Source organism: Caretta caretta, chromosome 3 (genome assembly GCF_965140235.1).
Source record: "Caretta caretta isolate rCarCar2 chromosome 3, rCarCar1.hap1, whole genome shotgun sequence".
Classification (NCBI taxonomy): domain Eukaryota; kingdom Metazoa; phylum Chordata; order Testudines; family Cheloniidae; genus Caretta; species Caretta caretta.
Window position 1 is genome coordinate 162,606,029 of NC_134208.1, and position 27,594 is coordinate 162,633,622.

At 36.6% G+C, this 27,594-nt stretch overlaps 1 protein-coding gene and 1 pseudogene across 7 annotated transcripts in view; both read right to left on the bottom strand.

Annotated features, from left to right (window-relative positions):
• Positions 1-241: 241 nt before the first annotated feature.
• MARK1 (microtubule affinity regulating kinase 1) overlaps positions 242-27,594 on the bottom strand; it is a 120,235-nt gene continuing 92,882 nt past the window's right edge. For 2 of the 7 annotated variants that reach the window (XM_048843232.2, XM_048843238.2), the window contains 9 exons: positions 27,148-27,247; positions 26,418-26,530; positions 23,933-24,107; positions 22,115-22,308; positions 18,261-18,361; positions 11,343-11,504; positions 10,324-10,578; positions 5,338-5,382; positions 242-2,277 (listed from right to left, as the gene is read on the bottom strand). In XM_048843232.2, the coding sequence (XP_048699189.1) occupies positions 1,923-2,277; positions 5,338-5,382; positions 10,324-10,578; positions 11,343-11,504; positions 18,261-18,361; positions 22,115-22,308; positions 23,933-24,107; positions 26,418-26,530; positions 27,148-27,247 (1,500 nt within the window). In that variant the 3' untranslated portion in view covers positions 242-1,922. The remainder of the gene's footprint in view (positions 2,278-5,337; positions 5,383-10,323; positions 10,579-11,342; positions 11,505-18,260; positions 18,362-22,114; positions 22,309-23,932; positions 24,108-26,417; positions 26,531-27,147; positions 27,248-27,594) is intronic. The other 5 variants (XM_048843233.2, XM_048843235.2, XM_048843234.2 and 2 more) reach the window with 5 other exon arrangements.
• LOC125635019 (U2 spliceosomal RNA) lies at positions 21,772-21,946 on the bottom strand (annotated as a pseudogene).

The window sequence follows — 27,594 nt, forward strand, 5'->3', positions numbered from 1 at the left end:
TTCTATAAGATGCAAAGCACCCTGAACCCCCACTGGCACCTTCTAGAAGATGCTCAGCACTTTGATCAGTGGGACCATAAAAATTATGCAGGGATTGACTTTGCGCAACACAGACATTTTTTTGTAAACAAAAGGAACAAATAAAATACATAACTGCAAAAGAGACCTCTAAAACTGTTGCATAATAAAAATATCTCCTTGGAATAGGTTTTCATTTTGATTAAGGGCAAACGACAAGCGCTTTAGTATGAGAACTGTTCAAGTAAGTTTTAATAGAGTGCACCAGTGAAAGTGAATCAAGATGACTTGCATCAAAATTTGTTTGAATAAACACCAGGTAAAAAGGGGCTACAGTTGTTTCTTTCCAAACACCACCCTTTTTCTAAGGCAACAATACACGTTCATTTCAGAATATAACTGTTACAGAAAGCTACATCACAGTATAGTACAGCATGTAAAATCCACCTCTGTCAAGAAGCCATTATTGAATGGCATATTAGCTACACTTACAGCCTTCTAATTTAGAGTTACAGTTTACCACAGCTTTAAATTTTTTTTTAAAGTGACAGATTTTGAATGAACTTTCTATTCTCCACGAGAGTGTGCATATAGGGGGATATTACAGTAATTACGACATTAAATAACATTGCACAACCAACCTCTATGGTTAATTCAGTACAAAAGAACAAGTATTAAAAGGTACCATTACTAGTGGTTTTACATAGTTTATATTACTAATTATGGAAGGAAATTTTTTTTCCATAGGCAAATGCCTAAATTACAAAGCTGCACATTACAGGCATAATGATGTGGTATAAATACAAGAAATCTGGTAAAATATTAAACACAAACAAGTTACATGGGAACAAATTGTACAATCACATAAGATAAATCAACCATTATTGTTTAGTAGTAAAGTATCATAAGGAATTGCATGTTGTCTTTGGGGGCAAATATTCCAAAAGCCATTTAAATTCCTGAGGTGGTATAATTAACTCATACAATTGGTCAACACTTCAAATTATTTTGTGCTATGAAACAGTCCCAACATTAATATATTTCCACACACTAGAATTTGCAATATATTGAAGGCAGCAAACAAGTGATATTTTACATCATATTATTTAAATGAAATAATTTACTCTTCTCCATTTTGATGCTACATTTTCAATGGGCCATGAGAGTAAGCATTATAATTTGCACACAAAACATTACCTAGATGGGATTTCTGTTCCCCAGCAGCTCTCAGCCGGCCCAAGGCAAAATAATCTTTTTAAATCTGTAAGTGCCAACACTGTAAACATGTTTGTATTTTTCAGCTAAATACTGTCCAATACCAAGGATAAGAACCAAACATAAGTAGGAACAGTTTTGTGTACCACAAAAGCCGATTTATCGACTTCTGATTCAAATTCACATATGATTTTTAAATAACTAAAAATGGTCATGCTACAGTTGTGAAAACTATTTTTTGTGCATTTTGACTCTGGACACAGTTTTAAAAAATGCATGATAGAAGAATTATTAAAACCACCAAAAATGTAAATAGTGATAGGGAAGAACTTTTTCAACTCAAAGCATCAAACATACACTTTTGTGCAGAAATCTAGACAACTATACAAGATCTGTATTTAAGCAATCATCTTTTTTATTATACAACTCTATGAACATAAAATGAACAGAATGCTCTATATACTTACCTGTACATGTGAACATAACTTCTTTAGCTACAGTTATTTAGTATAGGTCATACTGAATTTAATTTTACAATTCAGAATAACTATGTATAACCTTATTGCAATAGGGACAATTTCTACATGAGGAGTTTCACAGGCCAATCACACTAGGCGTAACCAGTACATTCAAAACGTAAGTGTAGTTCACGTATGAATTTTCCCTGATCCCATAAATTTAGTTTCTCTTTACAGCTTAAGCTCATTTGCAATTTTGGATGCAATGTTCTTAAATGCAATAGACGTCCCAGATATTCTCTTGAAGCGGACTCCATTGAGTGACAATCGTGGCAATTTGCAGACTTCCATCTCCCATTGAACAAGACTATCCTGTCGTGCATCACCATGAACACAGAAGAGCAAAAACCTCTCTTTTTGTTCATAGTCACAGTTATTAGCATCTAACACTTTTCGAATCTCTCTCATCATATCATTCGGGTCCATGGAACTAGTGGTCTTCATACTCCACGTGAATCGCAAAGAACGTGGTTTGGAATCTTTGCTATCCTCCTTTTCTCGGTCTTTTGGTTCCCCAGAAGCACTCCTGGGGAGAGAAACATGTTGCATACTCAAAAGTAAAATCCATACAATAGATACAAGTGCTAGAAGGTAATAAAGTTTAAGAAAATCCTAACTATAATACAGTAAAGCTGTGTTATCCGGCACTTTACCAACCAGAAAGCTCTAGAAACTGGCATTTCAGGAGGGAGTTTGGATGCGGGAGGGAGCTTAGGGCAGAGGGTTGGGGCGCAGGAGGTGTTTTGAGGTGCCAGATCCAGACGGCGTTCACCTTGGGCGGCTCCCCACAGGCAGTGACATGTCCCTGCTGTTCCTAGGCAGAGGAGCGGCCAAAGAGGCTCTGTGCGTTGCCCCTACCCCATCCCGAGCGCTGGCCAGGAGCTGCACCTCTGCCTGCACCGTCTGCCTGCACCTCTGCCTAGGAGCAGAAGGGACATATTGCCACTTGCGGGGAGCTGCCAGAGGTGAGTGCCGCCAGGACCCGGCTCCCCGCAACCCCTCCCATGCCCCAATCCCCTGCCCCAAGCCCCCTCCTGCACCCAAATTCCCTCCCAGAGCCCGCACCCCAACCCCCAGCCTTGAGCCCCCTCCCACACCCAAACTCCCTCCCATTTAGTTAATCAGAATTTTTGACTTACCGGCACCCCCCATTCCCCCAACATGCCGGATAACAAAGCTTTTTTTGTATATGCAATGGAAACTACAGATACACATCCCTCTGCTCTGCTGTAGCAGGAGACAGTGCAATCTACATTTTAAAAAGTATCTTTTGAGTTCTACTGAGCTCATCATTTGGAGCATACATCAACAAAAGGTATTAATTTGTGGGACACAAGGTCTGGATGTGTAAACATGCTGTAAAAGCAGCAAAGGAAGGAAACCCACCCTGCATTCCACACAAAAGTTTTCGCTTTCATGCTTGTGCATGAAGAGAAACTCATTTCCTATATTTACAAATTGGGGAGCATTATGCTCACAATTAACCCAATCTGTTTTTACAAATTCTTTAGGGACTTTTGACCCTTCTTTCTCCTCTTTTTTAAAGTGACCTTATATTTTTGCAACATCCTATTTTAACTGATGCAGTAGAATTTTATATTACAATTACTCAACTGGGTGGGCAAACAGCTTCTATGTCTCTCATAACAGTACAAAGCCAGAAGACACGGAACAGAATAGTGAGAAAGAGACAAAAAAATGTCATTTTAGCTGATAAAATGACAGATAAAATCCCAAGTAATTATCTTCTAATGAACACAAACAGTGGGACTATAAAGCTGCTTTACCCATCAGATCACTCAACATAGGTAAGTTTGGAACACAGTTTTTTAAAATAGTGCTCATTTAAAAAGAGTTCCAGATTCTGCTGTTTCTTTTCCCAGATGCCCAAGAGCTGCTGATGCTATCACCCACTATTGAGGAGGGGGTGTTTCCTTGGCAGGGTCTGTTAAACGAAGAGCGGAGGTCAATTTCAGACCAGATTTTCCTCACCCTCGTTTTCCCCATTTCCTTTCCTTGCATCCCTGCTGTTCTCCTTTCATTTCCCACCTCCTATCCACTTGTACTTCTTGGGCAAGCAACTTAGTTCCCAAAACACTGCCTAACTCAATTACGCTAAGGCCACCACGGCTGGGCAAGGCCCCTTACGATAGCCATTACTGGTATTATTTTTACTTCAACTGTGCCAGTTGTTCTACAAACACATAGGAAAGCAGTCTCTTCCCCTACATTTAAAGTGCTCTTGTCAACAACGAGGTTCCCCCCCGAAACAAAGATAACCTGCCACTTCATTTAATAAACTTTTCACTATTCAGAGCAGAACCACTCTAAATAGCTGTAAAAAAAAGCATGCTTTTTAAACATTAAAAATTGATGGTTTATTTTCATTGCTGCCACCACAGAGCCACCTCAGTATTAGAAGACTTAGCACAGCAGCGCAGTCGAGGTTTGGACTCGGGTTGCATTTTAGGAAGTGGCCTGATGCCCAAAACATACTAGGCTGGAGGATAACCAGGAGGCAGCAGCAGAGATCGCTGGAGAACAGGAATGAGTGGTGAAATCCACTGCCATGCTTAATTAACTTAACAGACCTGACTATACTACAGGGTCAGCAGCACAGCAGCGTAAGGACATAGGAGGAAAAAAAAATGCTGAAACAGGTAATTCAAAACCATACACAGTATATTAGTTATACTAAGCAACATATACTGTTTAAAGAGCTGCTGCTCTTTTAAATACAGATGTTTATTAAATGTTTTCTCTTAGAAAGAAGCCATTCTTTTTTGTAATTAACCATTTTAGAGTATAACAACTGCAGTGTGTGTTCACTGTTTATTCATTAGAGGCTTCATGAATGTACACCTGCTTTACCAAACACATTAAAAAGGCAGAGTCAACATGCTGAGACATGCTAGAAGAGAACGTATACGGAGAGGTGAACACACTGTACAGTATGTAATTGCTTATGTTACAGCTACAGTTTTGTTTGTGTGTGTAGTGATTGCCACACAAAGTCAATATCTACAATTACCACCCAACAATATCTGAATACCACTGTTCTTTTTAAGTGTAAAGAACCACAGACACCTCAGACATTGCAGGGTGATCACTGTTGGTGAACAGTGACTTTTAAATGATGAATACAATATGTGACTATATTAAATATTTTTACACTACATGTACATATTAAGTATTAACCTATATATTTGCTACTTAAATCTATATTATATTAAATAATATTAAACATAAGAAGATAAGTTTAAAGAAGAGCCTTATGATTTGGTTTAATCTTGTAGCTGGGATTGCTTTCATAGTAATGTGTTAACTTATCAAGTTTGCTTCTTTACAAAATGTACAATACAAAACACAGTTTTGAACATATATCTACAAGTATTTAAAAATCAAAAAGTGAATTTCCAGGGAATTAAGAGGGATGGGCAGGGACCCACCGCAAAACAGAACATTTTAAAAATACAAGTTATCTAGGCACTATTCTATTTTAAATCCTGGTTAAAAATCTTTCAGAAATCACTTTAACTTTTAACACAAAGGACCTAGCAGCGAAGTATTAATTGTGGCTCCTCACCTTGAGGTGTCAGTTCTGCCACTGGCTTCGCCTTCACTTGGATCCCTCAAAACAAAGTTAAGGTTGAGATTCAATGATAAAGACGAAAAATAGAAGTCAAGAGAACCCATATCTATAACAGAGTTAAAGTAACTACCGAGCAAAATTCAGCATAAAAATGTTGTATTTACTAATTTTTGTTAAGTACTGTTTTTCAGCTGCAAGTTTGACTTCCCTTTATGATACCTCAATTTATTGCAACCCTGATAAGTAATTTTTTTTTTTTAAACTCTTGGTAAGGTTAGCATAAGTTACAGAGTTCTGGCCTAATACAGACTGAAAAATGGCCATATATGATTCCAATAAGTATAGTTATAGCACTTTAGTCAACAAGGACCTGAACCAGAGAGGTGCTATGTGCCCTCAACTACTACTGAAGCCAAATATAGCTAGCTGCAAGTGCTCAGCTCCTCTCTGGGTCAGGCCCTTGGGCTCCAATCCTGGAAACATTAGGCACCTGTTTAGCTTTAAGCATGGTTACATATTTAGAGCTAAGCATATGCCCATGAGTTTCTTGGATCAACCCGAGACCCTAATTCAAAAGGTTACATATGCATCTGTTTAACTTTAAACGAACAAATTATCCCACTGAATTCAACAGCACTACTGATGGGCTTTAAGTTAGGCAGGTGCTTAGGTACCTTGCTGAACTGGCGTCATGATTTGTAAAATAATTACTTAACAATATGCTTTAGTAGCCTCTGGCTATTTGAAAAAAAAAAAAAAAAGATATGTACAATGTATATTATGTAAGCCAAGGTATCAAAATCTGATAAGTGGGTACATTCCCAGTGCTGCAGTACAAGCATTTTAGTAAATATTTTAAAAGATTTATTTAATCCAGCACATAACACCCTTCAAAATTATTATATATAAACACCTAGGTAACTGACCCTCTAGAAAGTATAATTTGGCACAAATTGTTAATACACATTTCAACAAAAAGCCTCAATACTCTGTACCCTAAGCAAGCTGCATTTTAACTAATGTCTAAAAGCATTTACTTTGTATAAATACCCTACATGCTTACCAGAAAAACACATACAATTGACAGAATAAAATAAAAACAATTCTTCTGGACACCTTTGTAAACAGTATACATATAAAACTATTGCTTACTAGGGTAATGTTTCATATTATTCAAAGACATTAAGAAATAAATTATCAACATCAAGACTGAGACAACCCAAACACAGTCAAAACAGTTAACATCAGATTGGTAGAATATAACAAAATATCTTTGAGGCAAGCACCCCCATTAATGATCTGAGAGGTAGGGAATGTCAAGCTTTTGGTTTGATGAAATGATTAACACTACTGAGAAACAATTCTAACCACCTGTTTTTGGAGTGTGTGTTTTTTTAAAAAAGGGTTAACAGCAAAATGTCTGAGGTTTGAAAATTTAGGACTTGTAGTCACGGACACCAAGAAAACACCAAAAGGTAGCTTTTTCTTAGAATTTTAGCACTATAATTAATAATCAGATCTAAAACAAAAACAAATCCTCCATCATGCACAGAAGTAATTTTTTGTTAAAGTTTGATTTAATTAGGAGACCGAACACTGTCAGTGTGTTCTATATAAATCTATCGTTAACTGCATATGATGAAAAATGTCAAGTCTAAACTGGCTACAAAAAAAAAATCACCATTCTTCACAACGTTACATGCATACCATTTGATTTAATATAGCCTCAGAATGACATTTATAATGACAAACAAGTAATGTATCCTCCTGAAATGATTAATTACTTAGTGGAAAATGCACTTCACCCCATTTGGAATTTTGTTGCCCAAATGGAATGACAGAGCACTTTGTAGTGGGTTGTAATGTTGAGAAAGGGAACAGAAAATGAAAACGTTTCCACTATATATATATGCCGCTAATGCCATTAACGTAGGTTCAGATTTCTGTATCCTCAAGTTTGGAAGAAATTCTGGCAAAGGTAGATTATAATACATCTTATTTGGACAATTAACCACACATTGTCAGCATCTTAGATTAATATTATTTTAAGAGGATCAGACTGATTTTTATTTTGAACCTATCATGCTATTTAATTTCATCTCCCCCGTCACATTTTGTTCATGAGATCAGTGTGCTTCTTGTCATCTTGTAACTATTCTTATATTAAAATGGCAAGTGTCACTTATGAAGGGATTTAAGACTAGAAAGCATATCTGGAATTTAATATAGGATATTATGATTCTTCAAAGAAAGCAAAGATCTATGGGATTTAATTCTGTTGGGAAATTGACAGTTCTGCAGTAGAGTGCTATTTGTAACCTCTGTAACTTGCCTACTACTTCCTGAAAACTGTAGGTAAATCCCTGCAGGTGTTTCAAACTCAAATCAATTGATCAGCTACTGCCAGACATAAGTGAAATGTGAAAATTAAATTTTCTTGTAAGAAAGCTTTAAAGGTAATCATGTAAATAGTCACTTAAGATAAAATAATTTATCTATATATCTTATGCTTTTCTACAGCATCCATCATGGTTATATGTAAACACTGATGTGCTTCCTTGACTTTCAGATTCTTTATTAATTGCTTCAAAAATAAGTTTAAATGAAAGAAAAAAGGTTACTTAATGTTGACACCAATGAGGATTTCCAGATGCTAGCAGTCAGTGTACACTTTTACATGTCATTTTTACTGTGCTCAATGAGAAACCAAAATTCTCTACAATAACCTCTGAATAGGGAAAACACTGATTTTGTCTGAACAGAGAGAGTTCTCCAGTGATTATTAATCTTGCTATTGTAGGAATGGTCTTTGTAATTAATTACACCTATATCACTTGATTACAATTCATCATTAAAATGTAAATGTTCTCTTTAATGTTACATGATAATTTGTTTAATGAGAGCATATCAATTTTGCAGATGGAGAGACTTTTCATGTATAAATCAAACTATCCTTTCAGTTGTTCAACCAAACCCCATTTTTATTATAGTGATGTAAATAGGAAAACACTGTAGTTACTGCATGAAACATGTGACTATTTTGTTTAGGGCTGTCGATTAATCGCAGTTAACTCAGGCGATTACCTCAAAAAATTAAATTGCTATTAAAAAAATTAACTGTGATTAATCGCACTGTTAAACTATATAATACCAATTCAAATGTATTAAATATTTTTGGATGTTTTTCTACATTTTCAATATTGATTTCTATTACAACACAACTCAAAGTGTACAGTGCTCACTTTATATTAACTAATGAGTTAATAACAAATATTTGCACTGTAAAAATGATAAACAAAAGAAATAGTACTTTTCAATTCACCTCATAAAAGTAGGGTAGTGCAATCTCTTTGTCGTGAAAGTATAACTTACAAATGTAGATTTTTTTTGTTACATAACTGCACTCAAAAACAAAACCATGTAAAACTTTAGAGCCTACAAGTCCACTCAGTCCTACTTCTTGTTCAGCCAATCGCTAAGAGAAACAAGTTTGTTTACATTTACGGGAGATACTGCTGCCTGTTTCTTATTTACAATGTCACCTGAAAGTGAGAACAGGTATTCACATGGCACTTTTGTAGCCCATGTTGCAAGGTATTTGTGGGCCAGATATGCTAAACATTCATATGCCCTTTCATACTTTGGCCACCATTCCAGAGGACATATTTCCACGCTCGTCAAAAAAATAATGCGTTAATTAAATTTGTGACTGAACTCTTTGGGGGATAACTGTATGTCTCCTTTTCTGTTTTACCCACATTCTGCCATATATTTCATATTATAGCAGTCTTGGATGATGACCTAGCACATGTTCATTTTAAAAACACTTTCACAGCAGATTTGACAAAATGCAAAGAAGATACCAATGTGAGATTTCTAAAAATAGTTAAAGCACTTGACCGAAGGTTTAAGAATCTGAAGTGCCTTCCAAAATCTGAGAGGGACGAGGTGTGAAGCATGCTTTGAGAAGTCTTAAAAGAGCAACACTCCAATGTGGAAACTACAGAACACGAACCACCAAAAGAGCAAATCAACCTTCTGCTGGTGGCATCTGACTCAGATGATGAAAATGAACATGCATCAGCACGCACTGCTTTGGATTGTTATCGAGCAGAACCACTCATCGGCATGGACACATGTCCTCTGGAGTAGTGGCTGAAACATGAAGGGACATATGAATCTTTAATGCATCTGGCATATAAATATCTTGTGACGCCGGCTACAACAGTACCATGTGAACGCCTGTTCTCATTTTCAGGTGACATTGTAAACAAAAAGCGGGCAGTGTTATCGCCTGCAAATTTTAACCAAACTTGTTTGTTCAGCCAATTGCTCAGACAAGAAGTAGAACTGAGTGGACTTGTAATCTCTAAAGTTTTACATTGTTTTACTTTTGAATGCAGGGGTTTTTTGTCCAAAATTCTACATTTGTGAGTTCAACTTTCATGATAAAGAGATTGCACTATAGTACTTGTATTAGGTGAACTGAAAAATTTCCATTTCTTTTGTTTTTTACAGTGCAAACATTTGTAAATCAAAAATATATATAAAGTGAGTACTGTACACTTTGTATTCTGTGTTGTAATTAAAATCAATGTATTTGAAAATGTAAAAAACATCCAAAAATATTTAAATAAATGGTATTCTATTATTGTTAATCATGAGATTAATTTTTTTTAATCGCTCGACAGCCCTAATTTTGTTCTTTTAAGATAAAGAAGCAAGAGAATGGCTGGCCAAATCTGGATGGCTATAATACAGAAAAAAGCAAAGCTAAGCGGGTTCTGAAAGGGTAAAACAAAGCAAGAAGATAATCCTATTCTAATTAAATTTACATTTATGCTAGATTGTCATACTGGAAATCCTCTAAAAAGAATTAAGAATTTGAAAAATAAATCTCATTTATTATCTTAGAGGAAGTGAAAAATATACAGGAAATAAAGCAAACAAAAAAATTTCACAGAAAAGTCTGGTACTAACCTGCGAACAAACTTGGAAGTTATCTTGCTTATAATACCAGTTGACGTGCCCCTTCTAGCATGTGCAAATGCACCAGTTTCATGTGAAGGTGAGGCAGGTGGTCCATTGTAAGTGGCATTACGCCGCTCCCGTAGCTGCTCACCATGGAAAGTGCTTCGACTTGAACTCCCACGAGGAAAGCGGGTTCGGTCTGGGGTAGTAGTGCTAATGCTATGAGCTGACGGGGAAGCAGCAGGCACTCTCTGAGTTGCACTGCTGGGAAAACAGAAGAATGCTTAACACAGGACAACCTCCCATATATAAATAAAAATAAATAACTTCTCTTAACATGTGGTTTCAGAGTAGCAGCCGTGTTAGTCTGTATTCGCAAAAAAAAAGAATTTGGGAGACTCTTCACTCCTCCTATAAAAAAAAAAAAATGCTAACTGATTCCAAACTCTAATACACACAAGTCAGGTGGTCAGAGCTGAAATCTTTCCAGCATTCTCCTTGAGGGAACACAGTTGAAAAAAGCCACATACCACCTCACCCCACCACACACACACACACAAAAATATATATTATTGTGATACCAGTTTTAAGCCCTTGACACTAAAGATGAGATTTTATAGTGCTTTTCCTGACACCAATAGGTGCAAAGTAATCTTCAGTGCTAACAGGTTTAAAATTTATAATTCAGTTTAAATATGTCCGCATATCTACTCTATGGGTTGAGTCTGCATCAGATAAGCATGTAGCTATTGCTGTTTTCCAGGAATTATCTGATGACAGAGATCTAGTTCAGAGACATGAATTTATTGTGTGATATGAGCAAAACATGATGTGTCATGGACAAAACTGAATCTAAACAATATGTAGCATTGTTACTCAAATGAATACAATTTTAAAACTCTACTGGAGTACTGTATGATGTAATACATTAAGAGTATATACACTATATTAATATATTTATGTTTACAACAGTTTGTACAGAATTTTGAAGATGTAGAACACTATGCAAATGCTAAGTATTATATTACCTCGGTCGATAAGCTTCAGTGCCATCTTTGATGGTTGGCAGCGTAACTTTTATAGGATGACCAGAGGCAGACATAGATTTCTGGTGTCGAGGTCGTGTTGATACAGCAGATGCAACAGCAGAGCCTGCAGAAGATGTGCTACTCGCAGACATTTCTGTTAGGCTTTTATCACAAGAAAGGCAGGAGGGCCACAACAGTAAGAAAAAACACGTTAGATGTGCTTAAAAGTCAATTCCAACAACAGAAAAGTTTATGTCAAACCCTGAAACTAGATAAAAACTCTTCAATAAAATTACAAAACAAAACAAACCAACAACAGACTTACAATGATTAGTCACAGAAACAATGTTATTCTTGGTAAAAATGCATGTTTTTGCAATCACTTTCTATGGAAAAAAATCTCATTCGAGGATGCTGCGGGATGGCTTTTTATTGCTTACATTCATATAGATAAGACTATTTTTCTTTAAATAGACAAGAAGCTAAAAAATAACTTTTTTCAGTAAGATTACCAGCATACTGTCCATTATAACTTTCCCTAACTTTAACTGTTTGGGCTTAAATGCTAGGTGTCTAGCCTCAGTCTGATTTTTTTGTGTGGGGAAAACTTCATCCAAAACAGTTTGGTTGTTTCTCAGAATGACACGAGCAAAAAATACCTTTTCCCATTGAGAAACAGTCTGACACTTTTTTTTTTTTTTTTAAATGAAAACTCTAGTACCCTTGTGCTTTCCAGCAGGCACTTGAAATTGGTCAGAGACGTACCTTCTACAGTTCTTGTGAAAATCTGCCCCAATTTGGTCAAGTTAACAGCCTTTCAAATATCTCAGTTTACACACACTCATTAGAGACTTGTTAGATTTTAGCATCTAAAATCTCCAAAGATAGTATGTGATCATGTAATTAAAGACTGTATCATAATGTATGTGCACAGAGGGGCCAAATTAAGGCTGTTCAGACAACTCTAATTCTGGCATTGCCTAACTTTTCAGTGCTTGATGTTGCATCTTATATACTCTTTTAATGTAGTCTCTCTCTCTCTCTCGCTCACACACACACACACACTTACTTTCACATACCGAATATTTCCATCAGAAGTTGATCATCCTGAGAATGTGCCTCATGTATCACATTACTGCCTCAAACTTGCACCTCTGGAGCCATAGGCTCAAATAGTTATTGCTTTTTTAGTCACCAGTGGACATTTATTCACCTATCAAAGTGACCACTCAATTTTTCATAATTCATAGTCTCTGCTTAGTTTGTCACAAGACTGAAATAAGCAAAACCACTGCAAGTCAGGACTGGAGTACAGGGTATTGGGCAGAGGTGTATGGAGAAGATGATCCTATACTGCTTGCAACAGTTACCAAAGATAACTAACATCAGAATTGACTCACTTTTATGCTCCCAATTGAAATACTAAATACAAACTGAACATCAAATGTGTGTAGCTAGTAATTGAAATTTCCCTAAGTCAACCACTTCTTACAAGCACTGACAATCTACATTAACAGTTAGGAAATACTCACTTTTTATATTGCAGATTTCTAAATTAATGGATAGTAACCAACACATAAAAAGACTCTGATGTTAACAAAAGCACAAGGATTTTAGCTTTTGGATCAGATAGATTATCCTACAAAGAAGCTCATAGGAGCAGACTGCAATAAGTTAAAAACCTCAGTCGAATTCTCCTCATGAGGTTTTTAGGAAATCTCCCCCTTTAGTGGAAAGAGCTTTGAAGGTCTCAGAGTACATAAGGGCAAGGCCTCCTAACCCTACAGATCCAAGGTATCCACCAGGAAGACAACCAGATAATCCTAAGGCAGGAGCCATCACGAATGGATAGCAGTCCCTCTGCATAAATGAGATGGCACTTCTGGCCCCTGGCAACGTTGCTCATGTAGTGTGGACCCCTGCAACTATACCCACAGAAGAGACTCCACATAAGGAGCTGGTATTCCACATAAATTCAGGAGTAACCAGAGGACCAGTATTCCCCAAATACTGGCAGGTTCCCCAAAACTCTTTAGAGGAAAGCACCATGGAACATCAGCAGAGGGATTCCTTGGAAGGGCAAAAGGGTAATTTCACAAAGGAAGCACCCTTGTGCATACTTGAAGAGTGGGGATCTTAGGAGTGTGTCTCTATTTGCATAAACCGAGTGGACAGTCCAATAAATATAACTGAGGAAACTAAATTATAAAATGGGCTGGGGAGAGGGGGGCGGAGTTAGACACTTCAGAGGTGGAATATACTGGTGTACAATAACTGTAAGCAAGCATGCTGATTCAAAAACTATTGTTAACATTTTAAATAAATCCTTCTCCAATTATTTTGAATTGTAGAGAAAAGAGCAATGAGTCAAGGTAACCTAGAGAAAATCAACTACAGTCAAACTCAGAGCTCACCCAGTAAATATTTAGCAAGTGGAGACCTCCCCATTTCTATATTTTCCCCAGATTTAAATTTCTTTATTTAAATATTTTAACAATACGGTGTTCCTTCTTGCTGCCTCTCAGTTTGAATGTTTCACACTGATGTGGTGCATATTCTGCAATATAGCAAGCAGAATTTTTCCCAAGAAAATGAAATGCTTTCACAGTAATCAATCTTCCAAAAAGAGATCAAATGTTAAACACAGCTTGGAATTCTGACAGATTTGGAAGAAAGCTGACTACATAAATACTGTGCTTATTCAGAAAAATGTAGTGACAATAATACTTTAAAAGCTAGTAAAAACAGATTGAAAGAAGTGCTATTTATGGACTCACTATCTGTCCACATAATTGCATGTCACAGATAACCAAAAGGACTAGTGGACTGAGTACAGAACAGTAGAGAAAACTTCGTTCTCTTGTCCCTGTTGTACTCTGATAACTACAACCATGTCACCAATACTACTCCACGAGCTTAGCGTTTAGTAATTGTTGCTATATAAATAGATTTCTTCCACGCTTCCTGAGATCTAGACCTTACACAAATTATTCAGGCTCCAACTGCTCAAGAAAGGCTTCCAGTCAAAAAGCTGTTTGACGGGAAATTGGGTTTTTAATAAAACAAAGATTTTGGGGAAAGAGTTTGCTTTTCGCAGAAAATTTAGAATTGTCATAAAAAAAACACCTAAATATTGCCTTGATGGTGATATAGTTAGACCAAGGACCGTGGTTTGTAGAGGAGAAGGGGAATTTAAGGCACCCATATTACAACTTCAGTGAGGTAATGCAACAGCATTTCAAAATTGAAATGTTTCTGTATTTGCCAAAATTTGTTGGTATTCAAATTTCCACTAAAAATCAAAATTTTCTACAGTAAGAAGAAACGTTTTCGACTACTTCTAATTAAATTTTCCAAATATCATCTAGTTAGCTTTGTTACATAAAAAAAATAAAAAAGTTAAATCTACCTGAAAGAAGAAATGGAAATTGCAAAACATAAGTAGTCTTACCATATTTTGGATTTGAATTTTTGAATACTTGGGTATTTCTAAGGCAACTATCACAATGCTATCTAAGCACCCTACAAATTACTTCAACCGTCTTGCTACACAATGCTTTACTGAAACCCTTAAACACCACAAAGTTATACATTAGCTCTTTAAAAAAGCCCATTTTCACTATTCAAAGCATACAACAAGAGGGCAGAAAGCACTGTAGTTTTAAGAAGCATTCTATTACTTGAAAAATACCACAGCATCAGAACTCCTGGCTGCCGTGCTGCATAGACTCCATGAGATGAAGTCCCTGTAGGAAAATTTTACAACTTAAAAAAAAAACATTTGTTTTGTTTTGAATAAAAGAATTTTCAAATGAGCTTTGAAACTGAAAAAAGCTTTAAGAGCTATAAAAGCAAGCCAGAGGGAGTTACTTCTCAGACATAATGAGTCTAATATCACAGATGGGGTTTCAAAGTCTTCACATGACCCCCACAAGAACCAGGGTCCTGTCCCACGAGGCCAGAGTACTTAAAATGACGACACCGTACATTCAACAAGAGAACATTCTTTCCCCAACTTCCTAGAACAGACACAGTGGTGGTTTTGCCCTTAGGACAGCTGGGGCACCACTCCATTCTTTTTTCTTTTCTTTCTTTTGAATTAGAGAAATAAAGTTTCCTTTACATCTCTTCCATACATCATTTACAGCTGTCAATTAAACACACCCCTTCACGCTATATTCATGCCTGGGAATCTGTGCTAGTGCTTCAGTGTCTTCTATACACACTAAGCGGACTGAAGCAGCCGCAGGACTTCACTGAATAGTCTGTCAGCCACATTGAAGGGCACCAGGAGTCACTTATAAAACTCTCCTACATATGTGCGTCTCATGTAAATTATCGTGTTGCCCCAAAAATTTAGGCTCAGGGGTGTCTCTGGATGGAGAACTACCGTGTTATGGATTTTGTAAACCAAATTCAAGTTGTCAAAACTGGACTACTGCTTTGTGTCCAAGAATTTTTAGACCCTTCACATAAAATGTTTAGCTTCACCAAAGCACGAATGAACTCCATCAAGAATGCAGAACAATAGTCCCAAAGCTAACTTACACCAGACAGAAATTGTTACAATATAGTGTGTTGTAGAAAAGCCAAAGAACATAAACACATGAAACTGTAGCTGAACAAGATTTTTTCCTTTCATCTTTCAGAATGCAGTTTCATAAGAAACCAAGCACATGACAAAAAGCCAGCCTTCTCTCAAAAAGAAAAATCACAGAAAATTAATAATAAATCATAAAAAATAATAAGTTGCCCAGGATGGTCTGCCTACCAAATGGATTCCCTCTACAGGGAAGTAATGTGGATCCTGGGGAAGCAAACACTCCCAGTGGCTGCATTTGGGGATGGGGAAGCCAAGAGAATTGATTCAAGTAGTCTGGGCGATTGCTTCTGAAATTGTTTCTGCAGCACTGCATGGCTTACAAGGGGTAATGGGTCACCCAGAGCCAGGATATTTGAACGAACAGATGGCAGGACGGGAGAGCAACGCAGCTGGCAGGGACAAGTGTGACCATAGCTATGAGAGAAGTTCTATAAATTTTGTGCAATTTCAGGAGCAGGGAGGACCTGTCACCAATATGGCCCAGTATGGAGGAACAGGTGCTGCAGCATACGGTGCTGTTAGCAACCAGGCTAGTGGTATCATCAACAATTTCCACTCGCCTATCAGCCCTTACACTTGTCAATATGCTGAATAGGTACCAAGATCATTGTAGCAGGTTTTTAGTTTGGAGGTTTCTAGCAGGGTGGTCTCAAAGCACTGGCCCTAGGGAGGTTACATATTGTCCCATCACTGTTAATAAGCTTAGGGATCTGGTGCAGATCCTGGAGCCCATACATCATTGTGGACAAGAGGCAGCCTCGTTCAGTGCGGCATTTCTGGTAGTATTTTCTGCGACTTTTAGGATCAGAGAACCTGGGTCCTGGGTCCTGCAGGGACTCTTGTAGAAGAGCTCTGGCACTGAGGGATAAACATTGGGTGGGGGAGTCTGAGATATTAATTTTGAAGAGGTCAAAAATGGATCAAGAAGGCCAACATAAATACAGTATCTCTTCATAATCGTGGGCAATTAAGAATAATAGATCGTAAAGAATAATAAGTTGCCTATATACTGAACTATATAGTTAAATAATCTATCTAAAAGAAAACATATCAATATTTTGTGCAATCAGAAAATTATGATCTATTAGATATTTTAAACTTAAAACTATTTTACCCTATTTTAAACCACCACCTTGTTCTAATATGCAGCAAGGAAGCTCATCAGTAACCAAAATATGATTCTTACCATGGAAAGAATGGATGTCCAGTCCTCTATAGATTCAGATGGAAAAGTGGATCTACTGGTTACATTATACCCATGAGCTCAAAAACTTATTTGTAATCCATCCTTCTGTGCTCATTATATAGTATTGTTAAAATGTTTTAAGTGTCATCAAAAATAGTTTAAAAAAATCACTTTTCCCCGCCTTTCAGATGTTACATGGTCCTTTATATATGCAAATTAACAACCCTATCCTTCGGGAATTCAAAGAAAAATACTGCCTGGGCAGTGAAATTGATCAATATGAAACTTCCAACACTCGTGAAACCATAAGAGCAGATAATGGAAACACAGTTCGTTTACTGGCTTTACTTTGATGGGGCTTTTCCACCCTTTTCAACTTTACGGTTTTACATTTAAGTACAGCACTCAGATGCATGTAGGTTAGTGCTTTAAAAATACAAAAGAATTCGTATGCTCCTTCAAATAAATCTCGATATAAATTTTAGAGATACACTTTGCACTTAAGTCAGACACTGTAAATTACAACTCCTACAGGTATTTTATGAATATAATTTAAGCCAAAAGTAATTTTAATGGTCTGTGTCCATTAATGTGCAAGAGGTTTCGTTAAAAAAATTAAAAATATTTAATGCACGGTATTCACCCCAACTACCAGATACAGTAAAAGACTCACAAAGCTCTTTTATGCCCGTTAAATAGTTACATCTTATTCAGTAGTTATTAGGGAACTTAAAAACAAACAAACAAACAAAAACTTTGCTATAGTGTAAGAAAGAGCCATCCTCTGGATCATCCAGAATATTTTATGTCTGAATTGTTTTGTCTATTTAGATTGCAAACTCTTCAGTCTCTCTCTTGTACTCTTTGTACAGTGATAGAGGCAACTCCTGACAATATTATTGCTTGGAGATGATTAAAGGCAGAATCATAATATTTGTCTAACTTTGTCATAATTTGTCTACGTATGACAAATATTCAGGCACAAACTTTTCTGCAAGATAAAACAAACGTGTAAAGTTTAACTTGCTCCACACCATCTTTCAAAAGTATATTGGCTAAATGTTTGTTTTAACTCCTGTGATATACCTCAGCACAAACTCTCAGATTTTTGGCTAAGTCAACTGAGTACCTGTTATCTTTCCCATTCTGTATCGCAGAATAGCGATCTGAAGACCGCTCACAAACATACGTGTTCCTTCTGGTCATTCCACCAACAGGAAATACATTGTTCTAGAAGGAGAATAAAAATGAGTAAAGACAGATACAGTTAATTAATATTTACACAATTTAAATGAAGTTATCCAGAAAAACACAGATCAGCATATTAGAATATATTTGATTTAAAAATGTGGCATCTAAATTCCAGACCAGTGGTTTTCGACCTTTTTTCATTCGCAGATCCCTAAAAGATTTCGAATGGAGGTGTGGTTCCCTTTGGAAATCTTAGACAGTCTCTGGACCCCCACAGATCACAGGTTGAAAACCACTGCTCTATGGTAACAATCTTTCATGGACTCCTTAGACATAGTCTGCGGACCCCCAGGGACTGTGGACCACAAGTTGAAAACCACTGTTCTAGACTGTGTGAGAGAAGACATTAAATGTACAGAACAACTTAATTAAATCTGTTGACACGAAGTACTTATTTGATCTATCCATTTCTAATGCTCCCATCACCATGCTGTGTCGGCCCCACTGGAATGCACTGAATAAAAGCAAGGAAAAGTGTAGTTAAGGGGAAAACTTGCTTTATTAACATCCAATTCCTGCACACAATAAAGAAGTCCTATAGGCCTTGATAATCCAAAGCGACTGGGACATCCACACAGAAGTCACACTAAAGTCAACAGAACTCCATGCAAGTTTAAGGGCTTGCCTGTGTAGATTTAGTTGCCCTCAGAGCTTCAATCCTACAATTTGTTGCCCTTTGTTGAGAATGACAAAAATCTTTCAATATGCACTGCAGTATTCAGCTGAATACTGAAATTGAAGTCAGGAATGAACAAGAACTAAGTAGGATTTTGTCCTTAGCCATCATGGTGACGGGTGCCAAATAAATATGTGTAATATTAATAGTAAGAAAAAAATTATCATTGTTTTCTTTGCTAGTTAAATGTGCTCTCCTACCTAAAACCTATTTTTAAAATGTTTCGGACAGTTAATTGTCTCTTAAAGAGCTAATTATAGTATAAAAATTTCAAGTAAAATTTTTAGTTTTTAGATCGGATTAATTGAATTTTGATTTTTCAAAATGTTTGTGTAGTCAGACAGGTTAACATTAATTCATAATTACATGTTAAAATAATTACTGTACTATAAGATAGAATGAAGTTTGTAAACACGCAGTACATCTTATAAAGTGTTTTGGAAAATATACTACACTAATACAGGTTTCAGAGTAACAGCCGTGTTAGTCTGTATTCGCAAAAAAAAAAAAAAAAAAAAAGGAGTACTTGTGGCACCTTAGAGACTAACCAATTTATTTGAGCATAAGCTTTTGTGAGCTACAGCATCCGATGAAGTGAGCTGTAGCTCACGAAAGCTTATGCTCAAATAAATTGGTTAGTCTCTAAGGTGCCACAAGTACTCCTTTTCTTTACACTAATACAGATTATTATATTTCAGCATGGCTGATTAAAACACCCCACAATCTATGTAAACACAGGAAAGCATGAGGAATAGACTGTGGTCGTAAGACAGACAGTTACTTCAGCAAGGACAAGGCACACGAACACTTGGGTCCATACTTTCATCCATTCTAAAATTATAAAAAATCTTTCATACACAATGGGAAATTTGGGATAGCTGCTATGAATTTTAAATACTGTGTATAGTAGAATCATAGAATCATGGGACTGGAAGGGACCTTAAGAGGTCTTCTAGCCCAGTCCCCTGCACTCAAGGCAGGGCTAAGTATTATCTAGACCATCCATGACAGGTGTTTGTCCAACATGCTCTTAAAAATCTCCAAGTACTACTGTTATGCTTATGTATCAACATGTTAAAGGCACAAAACCAGGCATATTTATTTGTACAGTGCCATGGCATGCATAGTTCTTTACAGCCAAGAAGAGGGCAGGTTCTTCTCTCTTGAAAGTTTCATAAGTTTTGTTTATTCTTTTAAACACGCCTTACGGCTTACGTATTTTTTACTCTTTTAATGATATATTTGAAGTGTGCTTTTTATTTTTTAAATTTACAAACAAGGGGGCCTTTGGACCCAGATAATCTTGAAGTATGAATTGTTGCACAGGAGTTTGCATTTTCAAGTCAATCCACTGCATTTTTGATGCTCTTTTAAAAGTAAGCTGAAGCTGCTCTTGAAAGAAACTGAAGTTATGCTGTTTTGAATACAGTACAACTGCCTCCTTTATCCCCCCTCACACCATAGGACAAAAACAGCAAAGAACTATTGAGTAATTTTTACGGTTTACTCATATAATGCTATTTTATAATATAGGTTAACCAACTGCAAGACTTGGTTTTAAACTAAACTGTTACATAATAGGAGTCAATGTGTGATAGGGACGATAAACGTTTTCTAACAAATCTAGTCTTTCCCACCACCATGTTAGCCTTAAAATGATTCAGAAATGGGTGAATTTTTTTTCAACCCATCCCTCTTTGGCAAATTACAGTTAAAAATTAATTTTTTTACGAACAAGTTATATAGAAAGAGGGAATTTATAAAGGAAATGGTTGTTCAACCTTAACTACAGCTGTAATATCAGATGCCACTACATCTTAATCTCGCTCATCATGAAACCTCTTTCACAAGTGCTCTAAAATAGTAACAGATTTACAATGAACAATCACTGCAGTGATTATTAGCAAGTAAATCAATTTCTCACTTTATCACTAGGATACTTTATTTAATTAGTTCACTGTAAGCAAAGACATGCTTTTGACATACCAGTTTACAACACACATCAGCATAATCAGTTTTTGAGAGATACAGTTTTGGGAAAGCATGGAAGATTTACAATCCAATGTAATCTAATCTCACAGGACAGAAAGTTCCAGTACATGTTCCACACAGCCACCACTTCGAGTCCCCCCCAGGGAGAGATTTTTAAACAAAACAAAGGTTTAAAAGCAGCTATGTGACGTATTGCAGACACCGTCTGTGAGAGGAAGGAATCCTTATAATTTAGCAGATTTAAAAGTTGATTTTGTCTGAAGAGAGAATTTCTTTAGCAGTGGCATGGATTCCATCCTTGGAATCCAACATGGAGGTCACAGTGTACTAAATCCCAATGGCGAAAGCAAATTCTTAAAGTCTATCACATGGATACTTTTTGCCTGACCGCACTGTACAAGCACTACTATCTTGATACTTAATACAGTTTTTGTCTTCTCTTGAAAAAGACAGCACAGGTTTGATTCACATTACAAAATCTAAGACTTCTGTACTACAAGTAATTTTCTTATTATGAGTTCATGCTTTTAAATGAGGTATTAGGCATGCCTGTAAAGGTAACAAGCAAAAAATTTTGACTGTATGCCCTGAAGACCCATGATACTGCACAAGCCTGCCAACATTTTAGGTTAGAATATTAAAGTATAAGAAAAAATGCTTCCAATAACTAGTCCAACAGCTGTCTGGAAGCTTTTATTTTGTTTATTTTATTCACCCCAAAAGGAGATGCACCATTCCCGGAGACACCGCAATACCAGGTCGATGCCTGGGGTGGACAGAGCAAGCTCCTATTCCAGCTCCCTGTTTGAAAAAAATCAATTTAATATAAAGTCCTCAAATAAAGGACATATCAGATATTAAACTGAAAAGAACAGATAACTTAGAAGATAAATTATTTTATTTTTAAAAAGCATATACAGCATAGCTTCTTATTGGTACACAGGAATAGGCTACCAAAATACACATGTAACAGAATATTCACTAACTAATATAAGGCTAATGCCTATATAAGATGCCAAGTATATAGCAGATATTGCCCCAGCTGATTTAAAAAACACACTCACACTTGGAATTGCAGGCACTTTCTTTCTTTCTGGACCTACAAGTGGACTTGCTGCCATTTCTCCTTTGGATCCAACTGTAGTGCTGCTAAGTTTACGCGACACATCTTTGTCCCATTCCTCTTTCTGTTCACTTTCCACACTATTTGCCTGAGCCCTTTTTGTGTATGATACAGCAGGAGGAATTGATGGACCAACTGTCAAATAAAAACAAAATTATACTATCTAAAAACAATCATTGCTTCTCCCTCAGTCAATGCACTCTGAAGTATGATTCTCTACACATGGGAAAGAAAACCTTTGGAATGATAGTAAGACTGCAAGGTTGGTGTATATGCTACCTGTAAAATGTGATAGTTACATACATTAAGTTATCTTTAAATAAATTTGAACCACCTGTCTCTTCATTATAAATTTGAAGACATATAGTGTACATTCAGTACTTCCTATTTCATTTATAAGTTTCTACTTATATTTTAGTTCTAATTTTAACCGATTTTAACCCTCAAATTGCTAAAAAACAAAGCAAAGAAAATGGGATGGGCAACATGATAAAAGGGAAACTGTTCAAATTATTTAAAAACTTATTTTCATTTTTTAAAACCTTTCCCTATTCTAGGGTGGCCACTTACGCATTCCCAGAATACTGGACAATCCAATACATTTGGGAATGGTGTGGGCCCATTCCCACCTGTATGACCCCATCTCCTTCAGTGTGACCTTGCAATCACCATCTGTGCAAGGTCATGTGCAGGATCCCCGTACGCACCGGGGCAAAATGGGCGGGGTCACACAGACAAGACTAGAGCAGCACCCTCTTCAGAATGGTGTCCTCCATGCGTGATACTGGATAACACCACATCTGGTTTTACATTAGCGTCAGATGGGACAAACTGGACAAAAGCAGGACTGCTTAGCTTAAAACTGGACATATGGCCTGCCTACCCTATCCTCACTCTCCTCAGCCCATGAGCAAAGCTTTTGTCCACAGAATAAATTAAAACTATTTTATTTACTTTATGCTTATGTTGGGAGAATCACAGCTTCTCCCTCCCCACAGTTCTTTCTGAGCAGTTCCTCAGCGGTGTAAAATATACAACTCCCTTTATTTCAATGGAGTTTGACAGTTTGCACTAGCTGACGATCTGCCCCAATGTATTATTTACTTCTGTGAAAAACCCCCCAAGACTGACCTGTACAGGGGGAACAGGATTGGCAAGAGGTGGAAGTCAAAATAATAGGAGGAGGAAAGGGTCAAGAAAGTTTTTTCATTTGACTGCCTGGTTTTTTTGTTTTTTTTTTTAAAAACCTTTTCATATTTAAAATGTGAATATTTACTCCATTTTGTATACCTACTACCACCTGAAGATGCTTCCCAATAACTTTGTAAAATGATGATCCCTGGCTAACCCGACAATTTGGCTTTCAGTCTCAGAATGTATTTACTATAAAACATAATAGCCTGCAGTCTTGGAGTTTATTCAGATCAGGAGTTAACGATCTCTCCCACAAACTGATGAACTGTGAATTTGCAATATACTGTTTTAGATTCAAAACTATAAGTTTTTTTTTTTTTTAACAGAAAAATTAGAACTGGTATTTAATTCCATACAGAATTTAGAAGGTGACAGCTACACCGAAGTAACAAACCCAAAAGGGTCAATTCTATTAAGCTGGCCCACATTTACCACAGAAGCACTCGTACGGATAAGAAGCATCATGGTGTGGCGTGATGAGGCACATAAGAAATGCACAGAAAGGCGGAGTGCCAGGCTCACAAAACACTGCACACTCAGATTTAAACTGTGTACGTTACTTTACTTGTTTGAACGTCATCCCCACCATGATCACTGAACCGTCGTTGTTTCTGATTGGTCGATATACTCCGCTGGACTTTCAGGTGAGCAGGAGACTGCATAGAGCTGTTGTTGAGGTCACTGCTGGGTCGAGACCTTTGACTCAGGTTACTACTGGACAGGGATTCACTTCCTTCAAACTACAAGCATAAGAAAGCATTTTAAATATTTTTGAAATGTAGACAAATTAACATTATCAGCACTACCATATCATTATATAGTGAAGGATTTCTATATAAAGTCCTTGATTTGGTCGTTAAGGCTTTTAAATTAAGTAAGCTAAAATAAAAAATTGCCTATTTTAAAATTTAATTTTCTTCAAGACTGGACACTCTCAACTTCAGCTATCATTGTTCATGCTTATCCTGCCCATGCTGAATTGTGAAAATCAATAACACCCCTACAAATATGCTCAAATTACATCTGCCTAAACACAAATGAACTTGTTTTAAAATGTACAATTAGAGCTCAGAATGATGAGCGTTATTTAAAAGAAGGAAAACCAGGAGAACCTCAATATTTTATCTAGTTTTAAGGCTTTTTTTTGCATTGATAACATTTTTAACATCAGAACAATTTCAAAACATTTCAAACAAACTTGGAATAAAAGTTAAGTCCAGAAATTAGGTTAGGAAAGCAAGTAGTAATGACTGAAGAATGTTTCAGTGCCTTTAACACATTCTTTGGGCCTAGGTAATTCTGCCTTTGGCTTCACAGACTAACAAGCACTATAAAGAAAACTGTTACTAATAGTGTGATTGTCTAAATTTAAATGCTGACATTTCTCAGATGGAAAGAGTTGTCAGATTCCTAATCTGTACCAATGTACAGGAGGTGTGGGGTGGGCAGTGGCTAGTGAAGGAATGCACTGGAGGATGAGTATATCAAAGCCATGCTGTCAAAGAGGAGAAGAAGTGCTAGGAGGCAGCGTGGAAACAAAGTTCCTCCATAAGCAAGGTCCCAGCCTGTGGCTGGATCTATTGAGATCACTGAAGATCTCAAGTTATCGTCAGATTTCTGCTAGTTCCACAAGAGTTGGAGAGTATTTCCTGTCCCAGTACAGGATTAACTCATGAAAGGATGAAATGGCTCATAATCCTTTAAGAATACAATAAGATAAATACACCCTTGTTCAGTTAAAATATTTAACAAAATAGTGTATCTAAACTCAGTATTTTGTAAGAATTACTGCTATCGTGAAATATTACATTTTCTGTTTTTCTAGTTGTATTTCACAGTTAATATTTATTGCACTTAAGTTTAAATGTAACATTTTTTCCTGTCACTTCACACCATTTCTGCATAATAAAAGCTAGTAGTTTATAAACAATATATTTACAGAGACCATTTGAAATCTCAGACCATCTAGCCTTGCATGTGTCAATGAATGAGATAACCGTAATAATTTAATCCTTAGAACAGAGTACTCATCTCAAAGTACTTGTCACTTAGAACTCTACACTGAGGGACAACAGCAGACTGTGCAGGAAGATTAATTGTGATTAAGTCCCTCCTAAAACTTCCAAGTCAAATTGCACACCCAGTAACTAGAAACACTTCCTGCTCCCTGGCTTAGCACTCTTCAGTGGCATCACAAACTGCTAAGAAACTGGCCAGGTCCCAGTGCATTTATCACATAGGGTTAGCCAACCTCTCAAGGTCTGAATAGTCATCTCCTGTCCATTAATTCTTGGCATGGCTGAGGCAGTACTGCAGAAGAGTGTTATTCAGCCTCTTTCATCCTAAATTGCTCTTAGGAGGCCAAGAGAAGCCAAGGGGAGACGATGTTGATTTACAATTAACCAGGTTGCACAGGATTCATCACTTTGCCCAGTGAATTATTTCAAAAACAATTTTATTTGTAATGATTTTTTTTAACTGATGTCTGCTATTTCCATAAGACACTTAGGACCAGATCCAAAACCCACTGAAGTCTATAGAAAGACACTTGGGAACTTAACGGATTTTGGATCAGGACCTCAGTAAGTCCCTTCACTTTGAGTAGTGGATTTCTCACCTCTCTCCAATTCCATAATTTTAATGGACACAATGGACAACAGTGAATAGAACTAAATTTCCAAGGGTTGTGTAATTTTCCATACACACCACCACCACTGCCCAAGGAACTCAATCCTGACCATTAATGCCACGGTTGTTACGTTCTTGGACCTCTCCTGAATATCATCAAATCATGTACAATGGCTAACTGTCTTGTAACGTGAAAATATGGGGACAATTACATTTTATTTGTTAGTTAAAACACACTTAATCCAGGTCTGCAAAGCAAAGTCAGAGCATAAATGAACGGTCACCCAACCCAAGCTAAACTAACTTCTGAAAGTCTTATACAAGGTGATTATAAAATGAAAAAAAAAAAAAACAAATAGGGCATGTTCAGTACAACTAGATTTAAAACTCAAACTGGCAGATATAAGTTAGATAAAACTTACTTCAGGTGGTTTTCTGCCTAGAAGCAGGTAAGTAGCCATGACTTCATCATACTTTTGCTTTACTAAAGACTCATGGATCTCCTCTCTTGAAAAGCCCATAGTGACCATTATGTCTATAAAGAAAGAAAGAAAAAGCCATTCTTAGCAGGACAAGTGCCCTAGAGATTCTTGACAATGTATAAACACCGAAAATGGAAAACATAACATTAGAAGATAACTGATGATTCTACAATTCAAATGAATCTACACTGTATTTATTGTTCAGGAATGAAGACTATAGCTCCATTGTGACAGGTTTCAGAGTAGCAGCCGTGTTAGTCTGTATTCGCAAAAAGAAAAGGCGTACTTGTGGCACCTTAGAAACTAACAAATTTACTTGAGCATAAGCTTTCGTGAGCTACAGCTCACAAAAGCTTATGCTCAAATAAATTTTAGTCTCTAAGGTGCCACAAGTACTCCTTTTCTTATAGCTCCATTGTTTTCAATGTTACCACTTTCTTGAAAACTTTGTACCTGTGCTACTTAAATGAATAAACTAAACTATACCTAACCTGACAAAAGCACAAAATAGCTCTAGAAAGAAACTAAGTTAAAGTTTCTCATTTAAATAAATAGCAAATACATTTTACTTTTGTAATAAACCAATTCCCTTTGTGGCACTTGTTATCAAATTGTTTTATTTGCAATGAAACATTTATCATCTATTTCCATATATTATGAAAATCCTTACCTATTCTTTTGGTGTCATTAAAATCTGGTTCCGGCTCAGTATATGGCTTTAATTCTTCCTCTTCGTGGCCAACATTCATCCACCGATCCTTCATAATTTGCTAGGAAATTAAACAAATCTCAGCTAAAGTATTACACTGTTTATTCAATTAGGGCTTTAAAGTAAACTGAAAGCCTCCCATTGATTTTAATGGGAATTGAATCAGCCCCTGTAAGCTCTGGTTTAGAAAACAAGATGTTTCTTAGTTCCAGCATCAACCAATACATACCTACATAAATGACAACAATACTGCTTGGCCAATTAACTAACCACGAATAGGACCTTTATAAAAGGAGATCTTGTATCACAGCAGTGCTAAAAAGCTACCATTATCTGCATGGTGAAAAGATGGACATAAGTTGCCCTTTTGTATAGTTACCATAATAATAAACCAGTGTTTGCTATTAG